The sequence below is a fragment of the Erythrolamprus reginae genome, chromosome 12 (genome assembly GCF_031021105.1).
Source record: "Erythrolamprus reginae isolate rEryReg1 chromosome 12, rEryReg1.hap1, whole genome shotgun sequence".
Taxonomy (NCBI): Eukaryota; Metazoa; Chordata; class Lepidosauria; order Squamata; family Dipsadidae; genus Erythrolamprus; species Erythrolamprus reginae.
The window spans coordinates 21,695,237-21,716,477 of NC_091961.1; the positions used below are offsets into that span (position 1 = coordinate 21,695,237).

Here is a 21,241-nt window from a genome sequence, read left to right on the forward strand (position 1 = left end):
CAGCTGATGCACCGTACCAATTTAATTCTCACATCCACTCTGCAGTGCATTGTGCATTAGACTGAGAAATACCAAGCGGCCCTAAATCTTCCCAAGAAATTTCATTCCTGAGCAGGGAATTGAGGTAGAAAAGGTTTCAATAACTAACCCACTGCCCTCTGCACTTTTGGATTCTCACAAGCATGGAAGGGAGAATCCTAAAAGGCTATGGAAGCAGAAGCTCATTATACAAATCCCAGATTTAGTTGTGTAGTTCTAGACATGTTCTGCTGAACACACAAATATTAAATTATGCAGCATCGTTTATCAACTTGCAAAGGGATTCTAGGCATTGATGGCAAAAGTTATATAAGGTCCTTAAAACTGAATGCATGAAAATTTAGAAGAAAACAGACTTCATGTGGAAATATCAAGACCTCTCTCTCTCTCTCCTCTCTCTCCATCCTGTATGTCTTTATGTTAGCATTACAAAGTTGGTATGCTGGAACTGTCATCCTATCATAATATAAAGAAGATAATACTTCTTGTAGGGAAACTTTTTGACCATATTTCGTATTTGAAGTTAAGGAACAAAGAGCCACACTATCTGTCAACATGAATGGGGGGGGGGGTTCTTTGGAACAGGAATTATTTGTATGCTTATCCTAACAACAACATATTCCCCAGGAAACATCTCATTGAGTAGAAGCCAAAAATGACTCAAATTGAAACGATGCAGTACTCCAAGATATCTAAAGCTTTTCCACTGTTTAAATGGATAAGCACCACAATGATTAAAATTGCAGTCCTATGTAGCTTCATCTATGGTAGAAGTAAGCTCCTTGAATGCAGTGGGGCTTACTGCTGAGATAAATTATACAGGATTGCATTGCAAAGCTCCATTACAAAAAAACGCCATAGGAAAACAGTGAAAAATCAAATGCTTTGAAAGGTAGCGAGGCACTGCTTATGTAAACAAACAAGAAAGAGTTGACTCTGAGAACGAGGAAGTTAAAAGATGTTTGTGATGATAATAGATGGATGTTAGAAACTTCGTTATGGTATCCTTATCGGAAGAATGGAATTCATGATAGGAACTAGTATAGAACAAAGAGGTGGAAAGAAAAAGAGTATTATTACTTTTATTTTTACAGTATTATTTTTACAGTATGTAGCTGAAGATACCACGTCAACAACAAGATTTAAAAGCTACTAAAGGCTCTATTTGCTCAAACTTGGAGTTTCATTCAAGTTATGTTGGACCTTGCTGGGCTCAAAGTAAAATGATCAGTCAGCCTGGTAAATGTCTCTGAGTAGATGCAAGGGAAGAGAGATAGAATGGTAAAAAAAAAACCTTAGAAATGGTGTTAAATGCCAAAATGAACTTAAACTGGTTACATTAGTGAGCAAGAGAGAAGGATTTCAATGATCAAACTGATCGATCTGTTATGAGTAAGCCTTCACTAGGTCTGAAATTAACTGAATTTCAGGACCTCGGAGAGCTCCAACTGCACAGACAGCACCTCTAATACAAAATTGCCCCCCTCCAACATGTGAGATTTAAAAGAGAAGACGACAAATTCCCTAACCTAAAATCTTTTCAACAACACCATGCATCATTAGGAAAGCACAGTGGAGGAGAAATTGCATAGGTCTGCAGGAAGAATCAATTCCAGGAAGGCATTTATGGGAATTCCGGTTCAAGATTCATAGGCTGTAAAAAAGAAAAGAAAAAGAGAACACCTGGCCTTGGAAGTGGCGAAAGATAATTGAACAGCAAAGGGAGGTGTTTCAGAAAAGATTATTTAGTCCTGAGAAAAATGAAAATACCTTGACTTTGTTCAGTACATGAAGGAATAAAGAACTTTGATAGGTTTTCAAACTTCTGTCATTCTACTTTAATGTAATAACCATCCTTCCTGGAATTTCTGCACATTTCTGAATACTTGTTAGCAATCTCTATCTCAAGTGGTACACAAAAGTTCTCAACATCAAGTTCATTCGTTCGTTCGTTAATTCTTTCGTTCATTATCTATCTATCTATCTATCTATCTATCTATCTATCTATCTATCTATCTATCTATCTATCTATCTATCTATCTATCTATCTATCTATCTATCTATCTACCTACCAACCTACTTACCCACCTACTCTATCTGTCTGTCTGTCTACCTACCTACCTACCTACTCTGTCTGTCTGTCTGTCTGTCTACCTACCTATTTAAATTTATAGGCTGCCCATCTCCTGACAGACTCAGGGTGACATATAGCAATAAAAAATACAAAATTTAAAACCCCAATATTAAAAGCATTCCTACATCTCTCATTCATTACTACTGGTCAGAGCAGAGTGTGTTGCTCAACAGCCCCAGGCCTGCTGAAGAAGTCATGTTTTTAAAGCCTCTCAGAAGCCAAGGAGGGTAGGGGCCATGCAAATTTCTGGGAGAGTTGGTTCCAGAGGACTGGAGCTGCCACAGAGAAGACCCTTCCCCGAGACCCCACCAGTTGGCATTGCTTGGGGATGGTACCTGGAGAAGGCCAACCCTGTGGGCCCTAATCGGTCGCTGGGACAGGTGAGGCAGAATATGGTACTGTAAATAATCTGTTCCTAAGCCATGTAGGGCATAGTTTTACATTAGACTCCTGATTCTATTTCTCAGCTGGTCATACAGTGGTACTTCTACCTAAGAATGCCTCTACTTACGAACATTTCTAGATAAGAACCAGGTGTTCAAGATTTTCTTGCTTCTTCTCAAGAGCCATTTTCTACTTACAAACCCGAGCCTCTGAAATTGTAACCAGAAAAGGCAAGGAGAAGCCTCCATGGGGCCTCTCTAGGAATCTCCTGGGAGGAAACAGAGCCAGAAAAGGTGGAGAGAAGCCTTTGTGGGGCCTCTCTAGGAATCTCCTGGGAGGAAACAGGATCTCCACCCTCCTAGTGGTTTCCCCAATCACACAATTTATTTGCTTTTACATTGATTCCTATGGGAAAAATTGCTTCTTCTTCCAAACTTTTCTACTTAAGAACCTGGTCACAGAACGAATTAAGTTCATAAGTAGAGGTACCATGTATAACAATTCTTAACTCAATGGGATTCCTCTCCTCCATGTTGGCAGTGGTTCTCAACTCTAGTGACTTGAAAAAGTCCGGACTTCAATTCCAAGAATTCTACCCAAAATTATTTCTGAACAAAAAACACTAACCTCACAGTGGAGTTGGTAGATAGCATAAGGCATAAAGTTGAAGATGTTGTAAAGCAATAGGCAAAGATGAAATTTCAAACAAAGTCCAAATGTAATCCAAGAGCCAAAGTACAAGCATTGAGAAACACCAGTCTGACTAGGAGGTGTTTATATCAAGATGTTGCTTCTGCATTGTTGTATTAAAATTGAAAATGTATGATGTGGCTTGATATGATTGTACTTTGCTCATACTCCAATTGTTAATTATGGAAAAACTCAGAATGAGCATGATTGCAACCAATTTTACTCCTAAAGAACTGCCTTCTCCTAATAGGACCTATTGTTCAAATATGCACAATGACTTTGGGCCTCCACCCACAGAACAGCTTGGTGGAAATTCACCCAGTCTTTATGTGAAAATTTCAATATCAGAGGATGAAGGTTGATTCAAATAATTTTGAGTCCCCCCATTTTTTTTGGGGGGGGGGGGGCAAGTGGGAACAAAGGACATCCCGGGGTTTAGCTTCATCCTATTGCATGACAGTTTTTGAGTCTCATTTATTTACTCATGGATAACTATTGGGTGTTGTTTGAATATGTGTGCTGGGTTTGAAATGATTCCAAAAGAAAAAAAGGAGAAAGGAGTGAGAAAGGAGTCTTTGGGTTAGGAGTGAAAAAGGAGCAGTTGGGTTAGTGGGTCCTGATTTCCAGTAACCCTTCTTTACATATTATAGGGGACTGGAGGCTAAAACATATAAAAAAATGATTGCTGGAACTGGGTATGTCTAGTTTAATGAAAAGAAGGACTAGGAGTATCATGATTGTAGTTTTCCAATATCTCAGGGGTTGCCACAAAGAAGAAGGAGTCAAGCTATTCTCCAAAGCACATTCATTCATTCATTCATTCATTCATTCATTCATTCATTCATTCATTCATTCATTCATTATATTTGTATGCCGCCCCTCTCCGTAGACTCGGGGCGGCTCACAACAATAACATGAAGGCAGGATAATAAGCAATGGATTAAAAAAATCAAGGAGAGAAGCAACCTAGTACTAAAGAGAAATTTCCTAATACAGTGGAACCCCGACATAAGAGCTGCTCTACTTAAGAGCAACTCGAGATAAGAGCTGGGAGGGGAGAGATATTTTTGTTCTACTTACAAGCCCAAATTCGAGATACAAGCGCCAAGGAGCTGTCTCCTGAAGCTGAACGCTAACTTCCGCGTTCGGCTTCAGGAGACAGCTGCGAAGCGGCGCGCGTGTTTTAAAAGGTTGCAGCCGGCCTGGGGGGCTCGGGGGGGTGCTTGCAGCTTTCTTTCTTGCTCTTTTTCTTTCTCTCTTTTACCTTCCCTTCCTCTATTTCTTCTTTTCTTTCTCCTTCCCACCTTCTTCCCTCCCTCCCTCCCTTCACTCATTCCTCTCTTACTCTCCCCTTTCATAAGTTTCCTTGCTTCCTTCCTCTGTTCCTGTCCCTTCCCTCTTTCCTTCCTTCCTTCCCACCCTCCGTCCATTCATTCACCCATTCCTCTCTTGATCGCTTAAAGCCGGTCCCTGGTGCAAAAAGGGTTGGGGACCTCTGTCCTACAGGATTGGGTGGCAGAGAAGTTGAACATATGTAAATTTAAAAGTTTAAGAAAGTTTACAAGTTAAGTGAAAGAAACTTCATTATTCATTTATATGTACATGTACATTTCTTCATTAAAAACATGTCTTTCTGCATAATTTAGACTAACTTTGTGAGTTTTTTGAGGGCTGGAACCAATTAAAATTATTTACATTAATTCCTATGGGGAAAAGTCGTTCGAGATAAGAGCTGCTCGACTTAAGAGCCCAGGTCCGGAACGAATTAAACTCGTATCTCGAGGTACCACTGTAGTTAGAACAATAAATCAGCAGAACAATTTGACTTCAGAAGTTGTGGATGTTCCAACACTGGAAGTTTTTAAGAAGAGATTGGACAACCATTTGTCTAAAATGGGATAGGGTTTTCTGCCTGAGCAGGGGGTTGGATTAGAAGACCTCCAAAGTCCCTTCCAACTTTGTTATTCTAATTGTGATGTTCCCTCTTTCAACACCTGGACCAAAGAAGTCTTAGTACTAACAATGAAATAGGAAAAAAATTGGGACAGCTTCTACATCCAAGTAGGAGCATTCACCCCCCATGGATATTTCAAAGCAGATTTATTATTTTACTACACAATGCCTCCTGCTGTCAAATAGGCAACATTCATTTGTTAAGCTCAGGGAGGGAAGTGCATGGGAGAGCAGCGCAGAAATCCTTCCCTCCTTGCAGTGGCTTGGAGATTTGCTCTGCAAAACCTGTATTCCTTCCACCGCAAGTTGCCAGATGAACATAGCAATGATTGCTGGCATGTTGGGGAAGCTCATTTTTAACATCTTAAGTTGCCAACTTTGACAGGTGGCTGATGTGTAAATGTGGCAGAAGTCCAAGGAGGAAGAATCAACATGGAGCTAGACTGAAGAGATAGGAGAGCAGTTGGTTTCTGCCACGTCTCCAGATCCCTTTGCTGTTTGCACAGCAGGCTGGTTGACTTCCATCATGCTCTCAGGGCTCTTGGCAGTCCTGCCAGGAATTCATTGCCTCTCGTATGTTAATGAAGTCAGATCCAAATCTGTCAGCTCATTGACAAATTCCTTCCTAATAATTCTTATTAGGATGTTATTTGAATGTGCCCAGGCTGGACCTGTTATTGCTAGAGGTAGGATGATATGCCTATTGTTGCATGTAATGAGAAGGAAAGATACAGAGTCTTTTTAATCATGAGAAGGGAAGTGTTCATTAGCTTCTCCTGCCTGGAGCAAGGATTGCAAAGAGAGAGAGAGAAGAGAGAGAGAGAGAGAGAAGAGAGAGAGAGAGAGGAGAGAGAGAGAGAGAGAGAGAGAGAGAGAGAGAGAGAGAGAGAGAGAGAGAGAGAGAGAGAGAGAGAGAGAGATGGCACTAAGCGGGAATGAACGACTTATTTTCTTAAGCATGCTAGAGAAAGTACTGGACTGGAACCCTTCTGGAGTGTTAGACAAACTAGTGTCAGGTCAACTTATTTTCTAGACTAGAGCACCAAAAGGCAAGATAGGAAACAATGGATGGAAACTAATCAAGGGGAGAATAGAATAGAATTTTATTGGCCAAGTATGATTGGACACACAAGGAATTTGTCTTGGTGCATATGCTCTCAGCGTACATAAAATAAAATATACATTTGTCAAGAATCGTGTGGAACAACACTTAATGATTGTCATAGGGGTCAAATAAGCAATGAACAGGCAATATTAATAAAAATCTTAGGATATAAGCAACAAGTTACAGTCATACAGTCAACATGGGAGGAAATGGGTGATAGGAATGATGAGAAAAACTAGTAGAATAAAAGTGCAGATTTAGTAGAAGTGTGGTATTAAGGAAAAACATCCTGACAGGGAGAACAATAAAACAATAAAACCAATAAAACTGTCGAACAGCTTTCCATCAGAGGTTTTGGATGCTTAAAAAGAGACTGGACAGTCATTTGTTTGAAATGGTATAGGGTTTCCCGCTTGAGTATGGGGTTGGGCTAAAAGACCTTCAAGGTCCCTATCTATTCTGAATCAATTCAAAGATATTGCCCTTCCCTTTTTGCACTGAAACCCTTTATAGCTTCATATACTCATTTTATTTCCAATGAAAAGGAAAATTCCTGGCCAATATCAAATGGAACTAAAGGGACTTTGGGAAATTGTTGGATCCCTTTGTGTGATTTTAGATGCTGCTCTCTTAACATATTTGGAGAAAAATGATGTAACATGTAAAAATGTGTGTGTTAGTGTAAACTACCAGAATCACTTAGGTAAGATGGACAGTGTAGAAATTTAATAATAAAAACAACAACAAGCAACTGTTAGGATTACTGGATATTCTGGAAGAGAAAGGAGGAAAAGGAAGATTCAAGCCATGATCCTTGATAAGTGGAACATTGGATACCAGTTTATTATCAAATCAGACTGTTGTTTCATTTATCTCTGAATTGTCCATTCTGGTAGTAGTTAGGTGAAGGAGCTAAGAATTGGACCGAGAATGTTCTACATGCAAAACACGTGCTCTTTCATTGCATGGGAGGGCTATAAATAAAACAAACTATTTAAATTTAAATGCAGAGTTCAGCTGAGATTGAAAGGTAGTAAATTGGGAATGTATTGCGCAAGAATAAATAAAGGAGTAAATAAAACACTATAGTAATAAAATAAGCTATTTTATGAAAATTTAAGTTGGTTATTTAAACTCATGCCCAAGTAAGTTTGGTATTGGTATCCATTTCGATTTTAGCTTTGAGAAGCTTGCACAAAATCCAGCTGTGTGACAGCTCTCTACATGGGGCTACCTTTGAAAAATGTTCGGAAACTTCAGATCGTGCAGAATGCAGCTGCGAGAGCAATCATGGGCTTTCCCAAATATGCCCATGTGACACCAACACTCCGCAGTCTGCATTGGTTGCCGATCAGTTTCTGGTCACAATTCAAAGTGTTGGTTATGACCTATAAAGCCCTTCATGGCACCGGACCAGATTATCTCAGGGACCGCCTTCTGCTGCACAAATCCCAGCGACCAGTTAGGTCCCACAGAGTGGATCTTCTTCGGGTCCCATCAACTAAACTATGTTGTCTGGCGGGGTCCAGAGGAAGAGCCTTCTCTGTGGCGGCCCCGGCCCTCTGGAACCAACTCCCCCCAGAGAATAGAATTGCCCCCACCCTCCTTGCCTTTCGTAAGCTACTTAAAACCCACCTCTGTCGTCAGGCCTGGGGGAATTGAGATCCTCTTTCCCTCTAGGCCTTTACAATTCTATGCATGGTATGTATGTATGTATGTTTGGTTTTTATATTAATGGGTTTTTAATTGTTTTTAATATTAGATTACTATTGTACAATATTAGATTACTATTGTACTATTGGATTGTTGCTGTTAGCCGCTCCGAGTCTCCGGAGAGAGGCGGCATACAAATTTTATTTATTTATTTATTATTTATTTATTACTTAGATTTGTATGCCGCCCCTCTCCGAAGACTCGGGGTGGCTCACAACACGTGGAAACAAGTCATAAATAATCTGACAATTTAAAATATTTAAAGATTTAAGAAAGACCCCATATACTAACAGACATACATCCAATAAATAAATAAATTAATAAATTAATTAATTAATTAATTGTTCTTATTGAGACTTTCAAAAATTTGGTGGATCAACTGAGAGACAATGATAATTGATGGGCAGCAAAAATAACAAAAGCAGGATACGTGATAATAAACAAATAGAAGAAATAAAAATAAATAAATGATGGCTGAGAAATTGAATCGATGATAGAGATGTGTCTACAGGAATGGAGAGAAGAGACGAACTTGCTTTCTTCTCTGCCTCTCTTTTGCTTTTCTTGTCTCTGTTTATAACTGGACAGTTTTGCTGTATTTGTCATGGCTCCATATTCTTTCCATATGGTTGTCTTATATTAGTCATTTATAATGTAGCCCCAGCAGGGAGAAAGCAAGTCTGGCATTGGCATCTGTTAAATGGCAGTAGGAATAGGAGAATCGTTCCATGTGGATTCATGTCTTCACAAGTATTTTGGTCTGGATTCAGTTTTTAACCCAACTTTTTAAAAAAACAACCCCCGCCCCTCTAGCTGTACCCAGTATTGTATAAATACATTTATCATATAGCTCAGTGTTTCTCCATTATTTTCTGTTGCACACCTCCAGGAAGAAGTAAACGTTTCATTCATTCATTCATTCATTCATTCATTCATTCATTCATTCATTCATTTGATTTTTATGCCGCCCTTCTCCTTAGACTCAGGGCGGCTTACAACATGTTAGCAATAGCACTTTTATAACCCCCTCTCTCTGTCTCCCTGCGTCTCTCTCTCTCTCTCTTCCTTGTCTTCCAAAATGTTGAAATAGAGCAGGAGTCAGCAACCCGTGGCTCTGGAGCTACATGTGGCTCTTTCATCCCGCTGTTGTGGCTCCCTATCACCGGTTGGTGCCACAATTTTGAGGGAACCTTCAGGTTGGAGGAGAGAAAGTACAGTGTGCCAGGAGGAGACTCTATGGCAAGGGGCAGATTGATTGATTGATTGATTGATTGATTGATTGATTGATTTGGTTGGTTGGTTGGTTGATTGATTTTTATGCCGCCCTTCTCCTTAGACTCAGGGCGGCTTACAACATATTAGCAGTAGCACTTTTTAACAGAGCCAGCCTATTGCCCCCACAATCCGGGTCCTCATTTTACCCACCTCGGAAGGATGGAAGGCTGAGTCAACCTTGAGCCGGTGATGAGATTTGAACTGCTGACCTTCAGATCTACAGTCAGCTTCAGCGGCCTGCAGTACAGCACTCTACCTGCTGCGCCACCCCGGCTCATGCCCCCCAACTCTCCGCCGGGACGATTGTTTGCAATATTCAGCACATTTTCGCTGAAAAAACTCAAGCGGCTTATGAGCGTGATTGGGGTATAATGTTTTTAAGTGACGCCTTCGGAGAGGGGCGGCATACAAATCTAAATAATAAATAAATAAATAAATAATTTGGCTTTATGCTGTCCGCTGCCAACATTTTGAGACACAGTAAACATACCGGTCTTTCCTTGTCTCCCACCGTAGTCACAGTGAAGCCAAGCACTACATATGCTTCATCCTATTTCCTCACCTTAGCTTTCGGGAGACTTACGTTTGTCACATTATTTCCATCTCTCTCCTCCTTTCTTTTCATCCCTGTTAAATATTTTTCCATGGTATCTCTTAAAGGTTTGTTATGTGCACTTCATATCTCTTTCTCTGTGCTGTGTGCTGTTGTTTGGTGTAAAAAAACTCTACCTCCCTGTGGCAAAAAAAGCATGTTCCCCGGGGTCATGCACCCCCCCTGGCATCACTCTACGCTCCCCCTCCCAGGGGGGCCCGCCCCACTATTTGAGAAACATTGCTATAGCTCAAGGATGTCAAACTCAATTTCATTGAGGGCTACATCACGGTGTTTGACTTTCAAGGGCATGGCCAGCTAGATGTGACTCCCATTGGGGATGCCTGTGGTGGTCTGTTTTCGGCTGCCACAGACTCCTGCAACTCTGTGCCAGTGAAAATGGAACTCAGGAGCCATTTTCAATGGCACAGGATTGCAGGAGGCTGTGGCAGCCAAAAATGGAGCTCGGGAGACTATTTTCGCTGGCAGAAGAACTGTGGGCCAATCCTTTGCTATTTCCAGGGTGACTCCGCGGGCCAGATCCGGCCCCCAGGCCTTGAGTTTGACACCCCTGCTATAGCTGTTTAGCAGAAGAACTTCGTGACAAATCTGGAGGAGGGAGAGAGAGGGAGAGAGAGAGACAGAGACAGAGAGAGACAGAAACAGAGAGAAAGACAGACAGACAACAGACAGACCTTCAGTAACTGAGAGGCAGATGTCTCTGCTCTTGTTTTCTGTGACATACTTTTATTTATTTGGTTTTTTGTTTGTTTGTTTGTTTATTTGTTTGTTTGTTATATTTATTTGCTGCCTATCTCATCGTGCAAGTAATCTAGGCAGTTTGAGACAAAAAGGAAGACGTGAAAAGATGGTAAACAGAACAGAAATAATAGAGCAATAACACTGACAATGAAAAAGGATGCAACGAGAATACATCAATACGATAACCAAAAAGGCTGGATGGGTGCAAAGCAAAGAACCAGGCGGGGGGGCAGCAGGGGAGAATGGATTCTGCCATTAGTCCAGCAGCCACCTCCTCCCCGCATTTGAATCCCAGCCCAAACACACAGCTTGGTCTTTAGGCTTTATCACATTTTATATTATTTATATTATACCTTTATTATATTTTTAGTCTTTTATGACATCAGCATCTGGTTTCCATAGGAAACATGGTAGATTAGCTATTTGACGTACTTTGAGGGCTGAGTAGCAAATTTCTTGCATGAGTCAACTCTCCCCATGATCCAGTCTACCAATCTTTATAATAGCACAGTTCTTTTGTGCCCAAGGATTGAAATTAGCTACAGAAAAGCAAGCTGGGAGCTTCATTTTAAGGATGGGTGTCATAAGGAAAATGCTATTTTAATTAAAACAGAGTGATATTCATACTCTCCAATTATGCATTAAGTTAGGGGTCCCCAACCCTCAAGCTGTGGACCAGTATTGGGCTGCAGCGTGCCAGAAACTGGGCCGTGCAAACAAGCGAAGCTCTATTTGTGGGATGGAGGCAGCACACGAAACCATGTCCCCTCCAGTCCATGGGAAAACCTCTCTCTATGGAACTGGTCCCTGGTTCCCAAAAGGTTTGGGGTCACTGCGTTAAGTGTTTTCCCTCTCTAGATAGTCTAAAAATGAAAATTTTTGAAAGCTGAAGTTGAAATATTTAGGAGGGCTCACTGGAGAAGACCCAGATGTTGGGAATATTGAAATCAAAAGGAGAAGAGACCAGCAGAAGGTAAGTTGTTTGGGGACAGTGTCATTGATGCAATGAATGTGAATTTGGGCAGACTTTGGGAGATGGTGGAGGATGGGAGGGAACTGACATGCTATGGTCCATGGGGTTGCAAAGAGTTGGACATGATTTAGTGACTGAACAACAATAAAAACACCATTGAGATATAGATAGATAGATGATTGATAGATAGGTAGGTAGGTAGGTAGATAGATAAAAAAGCTCTACAGAGAATTATTAAAGCTGTCCAGAATATCACTGGGCTCCAGCTACCAGCCCTGGATGATATATTGTCATCTTGCTGCTTTAGCAAGGTGTATAATATTCTCAGAGACTCTTCTCATCCTGCTTACAATCTTTTTGAACTGTTGCCTTCTGGCAGAAGATACAGAACAATTAAAACTCAGACCGCACCTTTTCTAAATAGTTTTTATCCCAGAGCTATAATAGCACTTGACAATGAACTAAAGGGTCACCATAAGGGAGCTGTTGGACTTACTTGGTCTGTTGTGTAGATGTTTGGTTGGTTCAGGGTGGGGAATTTGTGGCGGGTGGGGCATATTATTTTGGATTGTTGTGTGTTGGGACTGGTCTCTAGGCGTCATGTGAATTGTATGAGTATACTGTGTATATACATATATATATATGTAGATTGTTCTGAGTTCGGGTTTTGCCCCGTGTAATATTTTGCATGTCTATGCGACATTGTGGTGAAATCACATTCACCATCATCAGGCTGAAGTTGTAAGCTTCGTGCTGCTGTAGATATAGTTAATATATAGTTACTATGCTATATCTACAGCAGCACGAAGCTTACAACTTCAGCCTGATGATGGTGAATGTGATTTCACTGAAATGTCGCATAGACATGCAAAATATTACACGGGGCAAAACCCGAACTCCGAACAATCTACATACGTATACCCGTGAAAATCTACGAAATACACACACACACACACACAATGACAATAAAGTATTTATTTATTATTTATTATTATTTTTGGAGGTTTGGGGAGGACAGTTGGGGATGCCACTGGTAGGATCACGTGACCTCAGCATTTCATGTTTTGCACTGTAAAGAGGTGGCGAAATTGCTGAACTGTAACACAAGATGAATTGTCCATTTCGATCAGCAGCATCTTTTGTTTTAATATTTTATTTTGACTGCTGCGGGAGATTCCATTTAGAGATAGCCCCAGGCGTTCAACCATCCTGAATCATCTCTGAGAGATAGTTGGAATTGCATGTAATTTCAGGTCACACTACTCTGCTTGGAGCACTAGTGGCTTTGACAGTAATGAGCCAACTAACAAACTTTCCCCGTTGAAAGACTTGGTGTGCGCATCTATCCTGCAACTGAACATGCACCTCAGTTGTTTGTGCTTAAATAGATGAGGGTGGTGATGCTAATGCAGTGCTGAACTTCCTTAGGGTCTACTGGTGGTCACGTCTACTTTTCCATCAAAGAGTAGGAAACCTTACTTTTCATCAGAGCCCGCAGGCTATTTGCTCAACAGCAACAGTCAATCCCTCCTGCTTCTCTTGTCTACATTAATAAAGTTGCACTCTGTGATTTTAACAGCTCTGAGCGATGCGCTAAATTTTGAAACAGCATACCTCCCTGTCATAGGCCTTCGTACACTAAAAAAACATATGTCTGCACTCATTATTGTTGCGAGCAAGGGACAGCAATGGATTAAGGGAAGCCAGAATGAATCCTTACCATTAACTGCTTGATTGCTGGGTGTTCTTCACTTTCTCTGCTTGAGGCAGATTCCTTGTGAACAATCTCAACTCGGATATCGTTCTTGGCTGAAACTACTCCTTTCAGATCTAAGCAAAAGAATAATTTTAAAAAAAATTACTGTTATGAAAAATAATAGGACTGCTCATTGATCCAGAGACCTGACCAACAATTAGTGTCCTCCCCCCGCCCCCAGGAATGCTTTATACAGAGGCACTTTGGTACTCGGCTGTTTTGAAACTCATCAAATTTGGTATTCAATGCATTTTGATGTGAAGATTTTGTCCCGGTACTCATCATTTGTTTGATATTCAACACAAAGGTAGAATTTGTCACTGTTGGCTGCCTTGTGACCAACTACAGTGATACCTTGTCTTACAAACTTAATTGGTTCCTGGACGAGGTTCTTAAGGTGAAAAGTTTGTAAGATGAAACAATATTTCCCATAGGAACCAATGGAAAAGTGATTAATGCATGCAAGCCCAAAATTCACCCCTTTTGCCAGCCGAAGCCCCCATTTTTGTGCTGCTGGGATTCTCCTGAGGCTCCCCACCATGGGAAACCCCACCTCTGGACTTCTGTGTTTTTGGTGATGCTGCAAGAGAATCCCAGCAGAGGAATCCCAGCATCGCAAAAATGAGCTCTTCCCTGGCAACAGAAGTCTGGAGGTGGGGTTTCCCAGCGAAGGGAGCATCAGTGAAATCGCAGCATCGCAAAAACACCGAAGTCCTCAAAACCCCACCTCTGGACCTCTGTGTTTTTGTGATGCTGCGATTTCGCTGAGGCTCCCCTCGCTGGGAAACTCCACCTTCAAACTTCCATTGCCAGCGAAGCGCCCGTTTTTGCGCTGCTGGGATTCCCCTGCAGCATCACAAAAACACGGAAGTCTGGAGGTGGGGTTTCCCATGGAGGAGAGCCTAAGGGGAATCCCAGCAGCACAAAAACAGGTGCTTCGCTGGCAACGGAAGTCCGGAGGTGGGGCATCCCAGTGATGGCGGTGGGTTTGTAAGGTGAAAATAGTTTGTAAGAAGAGGCAAAAAAATCTTAAACCCTGGGTTTGTATCTCGAAAAGTTTGTATGATGAGGCGTTTGTAAGACGAGGTATCACTGTATTACTTTATTTTTTATGGGGAAAATTATTTTATATTAACGATGTCTGTACTTATCATACCTCCTGGAACCAATCAAGGATGAGTAACAAGGTACCACTGTTTATCCTTATCTTCCTAGGACCTCTGAAAGTGTCTGAAGGAATCTTCTAGGATACCCATTTGATGTATACAAGAAACAGAGTTTCTGCCATTTATTATTATTCAACTTTTCATTGATTAGTATGGAGAGGGTTTGAAACCTAAGTCTTCTGAAACTTAGAAGTCTTCTTATAGTGATCTAGGATTGTGAGTCAGATGTCCAGACAGATGGACCACTGGCACCAGAAGAACCTTTCCATGCTATGTTCTAACATAATCCTTGTTTCCTGGTCAGCAGAGTTAAAATACTGGAAATCTATGAATTGAATATTCTCTCTGGTAAATGAATGATCATATCATCTAAGTAATGAACCCCATGGACACCCAAGTGGGTATTTTGGATCTTTTCCAAGAGATCAGCCTTAGAAGAGGAAGTGAAGGGACTGTTTTTACAAGCAGCAGAGTCCAGAAAAGGGCAGTGAGGTTTAGATACTGGTTTCTTCTTCAGCTTCCCACCCCAGTATCCCAAGAGTCATCTGGTAATCTTTGAAGAGGCTTATTTTGGAAAATTAAACCCAAGATAACAAGCAGCAGGCTTGAGAAGAAAGGAAACACTTTCCTCTATGCATACCTAGGATTCAAAGATGGAGATGAAGGTAAATCTAAACAGCCATAAGCTTTGAAGAAACATTGAAGAGGAGGCCTGCTATTTATAATTGGCCCTCAGATAAATGTATTAAAAGACGGGTTATTTATTTATTGGATTTATGCCCTGCCTTTCCAATAAATAGTCCTGGAATTAGTTTGAAATAGCAAACAAACAAACAAATCACACCCAAACAAAAATCCCCCGGTAAACCAGTAAAGCCAAATTTGACACTCAGCAAAGATCTACTTAACATTATTTGAACTCTTGGAGCAGGTAAAAATTAAATCATTTTTTGAGTTAAGCACAACTCTTTTGCCTACAATCATTAATCCCATGACGTTCTGGAAGAATTCAAGACAGTTATAGAGTGATATAAAACACATATGAAAAGATACTCTATATGCTTCTAACGTAAGCAACATAAATCAAATATTATCAGGTGTGAACAACCAAATTCACCCATAAAAAATTCAGTTATCTGATTTATTGCTCATCCCTATACACAGAAATCTTGTCAAAGTGATGATTTACACCTAAGGTTTAATGGCATTCAAGAGGGGCCAGATATCACTTTCTTGTACCTACACAAGGACTTTAGACTAATTCCCTGTTTGACTCCTCCCCCTGGCTCTGCTGGTATCTTCAATCGATATGAGTAAAATTATAACATTGGGTTTTCTCTCCAGGAGATGTCAGAAAACAGATTGTTTTGAGGTTAAGGCGAGTGCTCAAGGTGTATCAGAACCAGGGGACCCTTCACATTGAATTCAATCAGATAGTCCAATAGAAGACATTTGAAGCATTCTTCAGATGCCATTTGAAAGATTTTATGTTCTTATTTCCATAGTGTCCACTCAGATATTGGTCGAACCACTACTTGGAGAAACTAATTGAGATAGGATCTTTGTATGGATATTATTCTTGAGCATTTCCCTTCTTTATATGTAAGTACTTTTGTGTCTTTCACTTCTCTGTCTTTAACATTTCTGGCTTGTCTAAAGTATGTGGGAACTCAGTCTTAAAAATGAACTCAGCTATTTTGACCATTGGCCTTGCTTCCACCACTTTGCTGATGGCTTCTTGAGGTTTTCTTTTTCTTTTTTCAAATAAGACAGTACAGAATACAAACAAATACCTATCACCACTATGTTGGAAGTGCAGGGAAAAACCAGGTACATACTACCACATCTGGTGGACATGTGAAACCACCCAAAAATATTGGTATAAAATCAAAACTATGCTAGAACAAATTACTTCTCAGATCATCCATGCAAAACCGGAACTATTTTTTATTAGGAATCATAAGACAAAACTTTAGTAAAGAAAACAGATATATTATAATTCACATTATTACAGCCGCAAGGATTTTATATGCACAATTCTGGAAACAAGAAAAAAACCCAAACGTTCTATCACTCTTGATTAAAATAATGGAATGTGCAGAAATGTCCAAGCTAACAATGGAACTGCAAAACAAGGATGAGACAGATTTCTACAAAGCACGGGACAAATGGTACCACTGGTTAAAAAAAAGGAATTACTTAAAAATTATTCATCAAGAAAAATATCCAACAAAAACAACTTAAAAAACTAGCAACCTACATCACAAATCATAACATCAAATTGAAACGACAAACTGTAAACATCGATTGACACGAACTTCAAAATTACAAAGAAAACAAACCCTTAAACCACTGATACATATTGGCACTAACAATTACATCCAAAACATATGGATAAAACTTTAGGTAAATTTACACCACCTATGGGCTCAAACCACAGGCCGCAAATCATGAAAGACCCAGCTTTAACGCTGGCCTTCTCTTCTTACCACTCCCCTTTTGCTCCATTTTCCTATCCCCCTTCCCCTTATATCTCCTTCCCTTCTTCCCCAACCCCCTACCTTTCCTCTTTTCTCCCTCCCCACCTACGTATACTATATAAGTAAATTATAAATGTTAGAATGTATAGTATATACTGTATATCCCTTTTGCCTTTCTGTACCCTGTTTTTAATGTATATATTCAATAAATTTATTTAAAAAAAATACAAACAAATACAAAACATATATAGGGGTTCTTTACTACCCCTCTCTTATCAGAAGTTGTTTCCTGGAGTTGATTATCCTGTACTTCCAGATATTTGAATTTACAATTTATACACGTTCATAAAGTTTTATAATATATTTCAGCAATATGTGTCAATTCTTGGTTTTTTTACAACCTTTCATAAGCTTCTATAATATATCCTACCAATATTTTCTAAAATTCCTCCTACTGAAAATTCTAATATTGTTTACTATTTGCATATCTATATTATTACTTGTTAAATTTTGTATGTTGTTTTTCCCCCCAACCATTCATAGGCTTTATCCCATACTCTACACCAGTGTTTCCCAACCTTGGCAACTTAGGGAAATTTGGACTTCAATTCCCAGAATTCCTCAGTCAGCATTTGCTGACTGGGGAATTCTGGGATTTGAAGTCCAAATTTTCCTAAGTTGCCAAGGTTGGGAAACACTGCTCTACACAACTCTGATTCTTCCTGTCCTGGCTTCCTTCTTTTTCAAAAGATCCATTGCAGTAGCATTGTTCATATATTTGCAGACAAAGTACAAACTTTGGATCCAGATGGCCTTTTTTATTTTATGGACCTCACTGACCTAAGGCTTTATCTGTTGATAGCCATAGCACTTAGACTTATGTACCACTTCACAGTGTTTTACATCCCTCTCTAAGTGGTTTACAGAGTCAACATATTTCCCCCAACTATTTAGGTCCTCATTTTACCGACCTCAGAAAGGTGGAAGGCTGAGTCAAGCCTGAGCGGGTGAGAATTGAACTGCCAAACTGCAGTCAGCCTGCAAGAAGTAGCTGCAGTACTGCACTCTGACCACTATATCACCTCTGCGCAGACATAATCATTTGCATCTAGTACTGGTACTCCTCAGGTTACGACCACAATTGAAACCAAAATTTATCTTGCAAAGTGAGAGATTTGTTAAGTGAGTTTTGCCACATTTTACATCCTTCCTTGCCACTGCAGTTGTTACATAGAAACATAGAAGATTGATGACAGAAAAAGACCTCATGGTCCATCTAGTCTGCCCTTATACTCTTTCCTGTATTTTATCTTAGGATGGAAATATGTTTATCCCAGGCATGTTTAAATCCAGTTACTGTGGATTTACCAACCACGTCTGCTGGAAGTTTGTCCCAAGCATCTACTACTCTTTCAGTAAAATAATATTTTCTCCCGTTGCTTCTGATCTTTCCCCCAACTAACCTCAGATTGTGCTCCCTTGTTCTTGTGTTCACTTTCCTATTAAAAACACTTCCCTCCTGAACCTTATTTAACCTTGAACATATTTAAATGTTTCGATCATGTCCCCCTTTTCCCTTTTGTCCTCCAGACTACACAGATTGAGTGCGTGAAGTCTTTCTTATGCTTAAGACCTTCCATCATTTTTGTAGCCCGTCTTTGGACCCGTTCAATTTTATCAATATCTTTTTGTAGGTGAGGTCTCCAGAACTGAACACAGGATTCCAAATGGGGCCTCACCAGCGCTCTATACAGCGGGATCACAATCTCCTTCTTCCTGCTTGTTATACCTCTAGCTATGCAGCCAAGCATTCTACTTGCTTTCCCTAATGCCTGACCCCACTGTTCACCCATTTTGAGACTGTCGGAAATCACTACTCCTAAAGGGAATGGGAAATGAGAAAATTGTTAATGGGAATCTGGCTTCCACACTGACTTTGCTTGTCAGAAGGTTGCAAAAAGGGATCACATGAGTCCAAGGCAGTACAGTGTTCCCTCGATTTCCACAGGGGATGCGTTCTGAGACCGCCCGCGAAAGTCGAATTTCCGCGAAGTAGAGATGCGAAAATAAATACACTATTTTTGGCTATGAACAGTGTCACAAGCCTTCCCTTAACACTTTAAACCCCTAAATTACAATTCCCCATTCCCTTAACAACCATTTAGATTATTACTCACCATGTTTATTTATTAAAATTTATTTTAAAAAAAATTATTAAAGGCGGACGAAAGTTTAGCGATGACATATGACGTCATCGGGCAGGAAAAACAGTGGTATAGGGGAAAAAAGCGCAAAGTATTTTTTAATTAATATTTTTGAAAAACCGTGGTATAGGCTTTTCGCGAAGTTCGAACCTGCGGAAATCGAGGGAACACTGTATAACCATCGTAACTTGTCGAAGGGTCTGAATTTTGATCATGTGGCCAAGGTGGGGGGAAGGAAGAGGGAAGCTGCAACAGTCAAGTATGAAAAACAGTCATAAGTCATTTTCTTCAGGGCCATTGTAACTTCGAACAGTCACTAAATGAACTGTTGGAAGTTGAGGCCTACCTGCACTTTGCAGAACAGGACTATGAAACAGCAAAGGAAATAAAATATTACAGATTGCATTTTTTTTTTTTTTTAAATGAGTCTATCAGGTTAAAAATCCCAGGGGCTCTGAGTATTTCAACCAAGCAGTTATTTAAAAAAAAATCTTTTAGTTACTAATTCAGGAACAGCAAGGTGAGAGAGAAATCCAACCTCTGTCTCAAACCCAAATCCTTTGGGAAATTCTTCTACACGTCTGCTGAACTGAATGTGAAGGGAAAAATCTGTGCAGGAGAATTTTCAACGAGGTTAGGAGGGAAAGTCTTTTATTCTTACCAGGATCTCTTCTCCTTTGGGCATTGTGGGAGGAAAGCTGTGCTAACCAGAAATCTGAAGGAATCTGGAACCACCTCACCAAACCTTCCAAATACAGTGATACCTCGTCTTACAAACGCCTCGTCATACAAACTTTTCGAGATACAAACCAAGGGTTTAAGATTTTTTTGCCTCTTCTTACAAACTATTTTCACAAACCCCACCTCCGGACTTCCGTGTTTTTGTGATGCTGCAGGGGAATCCCAGCAGGGGAATCCCAGCAGCGCAAAAATAGGTGCTTCGCTGGCAATGGAAGTCCGGAGGTGGGGTTTCCCATGGAGGGGAGCCTCAGGGCAATCACAGCAGCGCAAAAATGGGCGCTTCGGCTGGCAAAAGGGGTGAATTTTGGGCTTGCACGCATTAATCACTTTTCCGTTGATTCCTATGGAAAGCATTGTTTCATCTTACAAACGTTTCACCTTAAGAACCTTGTCCCGGAACCAATTAAGTTTGTAAGACAAGGTATCACTGTAACAGATTTTATGAAAAAAGTTCGAAAACCAGAGCTCAGTTCATCAGATTCTGGTAGGGTTCTCTGAGTTGGGTCTATGACAATTTGCCAGGGCCAACTCGCCACAGTCAACTTGCCATGGCCAATTTGCCGCACTAAATTTACCATGGCCAACTCGTCACACTCAAGTAGCCATGGCTAAGTCACCACATTCAACTAGTCATGGCCAACTTGTCACACTCAGTCAATTTGCCACAGTAAACTCACCATTGCCAAGTCACCACAGTGAACTTACCATGGCCAATTCACCACACTCAATTCACCATGGCCAACTCACCACACTCAACTTGCCATGGCCAATTTGTCACACTCAACTAGTCATGGCTAACTTGCCACAGTCAATTTGCCACGGCCAACTCACTACAGTCAACTTGCCATGGCCAATTCACCACACTCAATTCACCATGGCCAACTTGCCACACTCAACTTGCTATGACCAACTCGTCACACTCAACTTGTCATGGCCAATTTGTCATACTCAATTAATCATGGCTAACTCGCAACAGTCAATTTGCCATGACCAACTTGCCATGGCCAACTCGCCAGTCAATCACCATGTCCAACTTGCTTCAGGGCAACTTACCATGGCCATCTCACCACGGGACAACTCACTGCAGGACCAGAGTTACATTACTATCAAAGAAATGGTGGAATAGAATCATTAAAGAAAGGATGAAAAAGGAAGGGACATAATGAAAGGTGAATGGCAAAAATTAAAATATTTTTATTTATTTTAAATAATTAAAAAGAATGATTAAATTGTTGCACAGCGTGTTGTCCTGTGACAAGTTGGCCATGGTGTGT

The 21,241-nt window shown here is 40.5% G+C and overlaps 1 protein-coding gene across 1 annotated transcript in view; it reads right to left on the minus strand.

The window, feature by feature from the left end:
• KIRREL3 (kirre like nephrin family adhesion molecule 3) overlaps positions 1-21,241 on the minus strand; it is a 952,257-nt gene that overhangs the window by 26,135 nt on the left and 904,881 nt on the right. The window contains exon 15 of the mRNA XM_070765424.1: positions 13,341-13,450. Coding sequence (XP_070621525.1) covers positions 13,341-13,450 — 110 coding nt within the window. The remainder of the gene's footprint in view (positions 1-13,340; positions 13,451-21,241) is intronic.